Consider the following 2218-nt stretch of genomic DNA (forward strand, 5'->3'; position numbering starts at 1 on the left):
CCCCCCCACACACACACACACACACACATTTTGGAGTGTCCTTTTATTTTGGCCAACGTAAGGCACACCTGTTCAACAGTCATGCTGTCTAATCAGCATCTTGATATAATAATAATAATAATGAATTTAATTTGTAACGCACTTTTCATTAACAAAAATCTCAAAGTGCCACACCTGTGAGGTGGGTGGGTTATCTCCGCAAAGGAGAAGTGCTCACTAATGCAGGTTTACACAAATTTCTGAGCAATATTTGAGAAATTCCTTTTGTGTACATAGAAAAAGTCAGATCTTTGAGTTCAGCTCATAAAAATTGTGAGCAAAAACAAAATTTATATTTTTGTTCCGTATATTTTACGTGTACATGTATGCTAGTATTCTAGTTTTATTGACTGCATGTTCTGTTCTACAGTGTACACAGTATGCTGACTTTTTTTTGTATCTGATGTTATGCTATAAAATTAATAATAATTACTACACTTACTGTATGCTACAGTATACTTACTGTCATCTCTGAATGTGATTCTTCCCGCCAATTAAAACACCAAGTTCTGTGTGTTTTTATATGACTGAAATATCTTCTGGAATTTCAGGATTTACTCTGGGAAATACTGGGAGTCTGTACTTGAATGGGGCGATAACTTGCATTTTAATCAGCAATCAGGTTTAGATGTTTATTTTTTATTTTTGTTTTATTTTAATGAATAAACCTTGTTGTCATCAGGGCGAGAACCCATTTGATGGTAAACATGACGACCAAGATCCAGAGGGCTCTGCTGCAATGGACGTGTCAGAAGTGGAGTTAACGGGTGAAACAGCAGACAACCAGGCAACAGGCACCCAGGTCCAAGGTGAACCTGAGGGAGATGCAGATAAAGGGGCGCCGAAAGAAGAAGCAGCAGCACCACTGGAAACTTCAGCAGCAGTTGAGAAAGAGGAGGAGGCAGACGCAGCACCACAAGCAGCAGCCGTGGAGGAGGAGGAAGAAAAGATGGAGGAGGAGCATGAGCAGGAAAACCAAGGAGATGAAGGTTTTGCTCTTGGAGAGGAAGAGGAAGAGGATGAAGGATATGTTGTGCATGATGAGTTTGCTGAAGATGGGTTACAGGGTGACCAGGAAGCAAACGAAGGGGATGCTGAGTGACTTTTGTAGCTTTTTGGTTCTATTTTGACCAGTGGGTGACCTTCCCCCTACTATCCATTTAATGCTAGGAAAATTACATGTACATACCTCTTCTGTCATTTGCTAGTTGAGTTTTTGCTTCCCTTTTTTTCTTATTAGCAAGGATTTTACATTTTGAGTATAACAATTCTTTCATGCTAAGAATAAAATGGAAAAAAAAAGAAACTTGAAAATTTACATACAAGAACTCCAAATTTATGCATGATTGTGTACCAAAATCTTTCTGTAGACGTCCGCGGTCTCTCTTTTTTTTTTTTTTTTTTTTTTTTGTCTTAATTCTCAGTGATTACCTGCTTGTGTATTTTTTGTTAATGAAAGCAAAAGTGTTTTTGTTTTTTTTCTCCCCCCTCTTAAGTGAAGAAGGTAAATTGTCATATTTCACAAATGTCCATTTTTTTGTTTTGAATATATTGTTCCTTTCATGAAACCTCTTAAGTTGTTTTTAAAACCAATTGAGATCCTGGGTGTCATGTTTCTCATTTTACGCAGTTTCCTAGATCACAGAAAATAAAAATTGATGGATGATTATATTCCAAATATGGGGGATAGACAAGTCGGGTTTGAGCACAGTTTATAGGAAATGTGGAATATTCTGAATTATTCAGAATATAGTTGTGATTGTGTTGTTTCAGCGAAGAAATAAACTTGTTAAATCCCTTTTTTATTTGTCGTCTTTCAATCAAATTAAGATGCTTGTCCGAATAGCAGGATGGAATGCAGATTTATTTGGTGTGATATTATTGAACATTGAAAGTAAATTGCAATTATGAGTAGTTATCCTAGAGAAGTTTTCTGTTTAATTTGCAGCACTAAATTATGTTGCAGGGTTTAATTAAAATACCTATTGTATATATTTACAAATTTGTTATGCTTTGTCAACAGTGGTCTCGGTAACTCCATAATTTCTGGATGCTGCATTAATTCTGGTTTACCTTTTTTGTGGGGGGGGGGGTTCAGAAAAGTCTGGTTTACTTAAAACGTTTCAAATATTAAATGCAACTCATCAGAAAGAAGACCATTAAAATAATTCAGTCTCCT

The 2218-nt window shown here is 36.2% G+C and overlaps 1 protein-coding gene across 2 annotated transcripts in view; it reads left to right on the plus strand.

Annotated features, from left to right (window-relative positions):
* The window catches only part of akap8l (A kinase (PRKA) anchor protein 8-like), a 14422-nt gene extending 12583 nt beyond the window's left edge, over positions 1-1839 (plus strand). For both annotated transcript variants that reach the window (XM_037689798.1, XM_037689800.1), the window contains one exon: positions 722-1839. In XM_037689798.1, coding sequence (XP_037545726.1) covers positions 722-1141 — 420 coding nt within the window. In that variant the 3' untranslated portion in view covers positions 1142-1839. The remainder of the gene's footprint in view (positions 1-721) is intronic.
* Positions 1840-2218: the final 379 nt, after the last annotated feature.

Source organism: Nematolebias whitei, chromosome 16 (genome assembly GCF_014905685.2).
Source record: "Nematolebias whitei isolate Nwh7 chromosome 16, NemWhi1, whole genome shotgun sequence".
In the NCBI taxonomy this organism is placed as follows: Eukaryota; Metazoa; Chordata; class Actinopteri; order Cyprinodontiformes; family Rivulidae; genus Nematolebias; species Nematolebias whitei.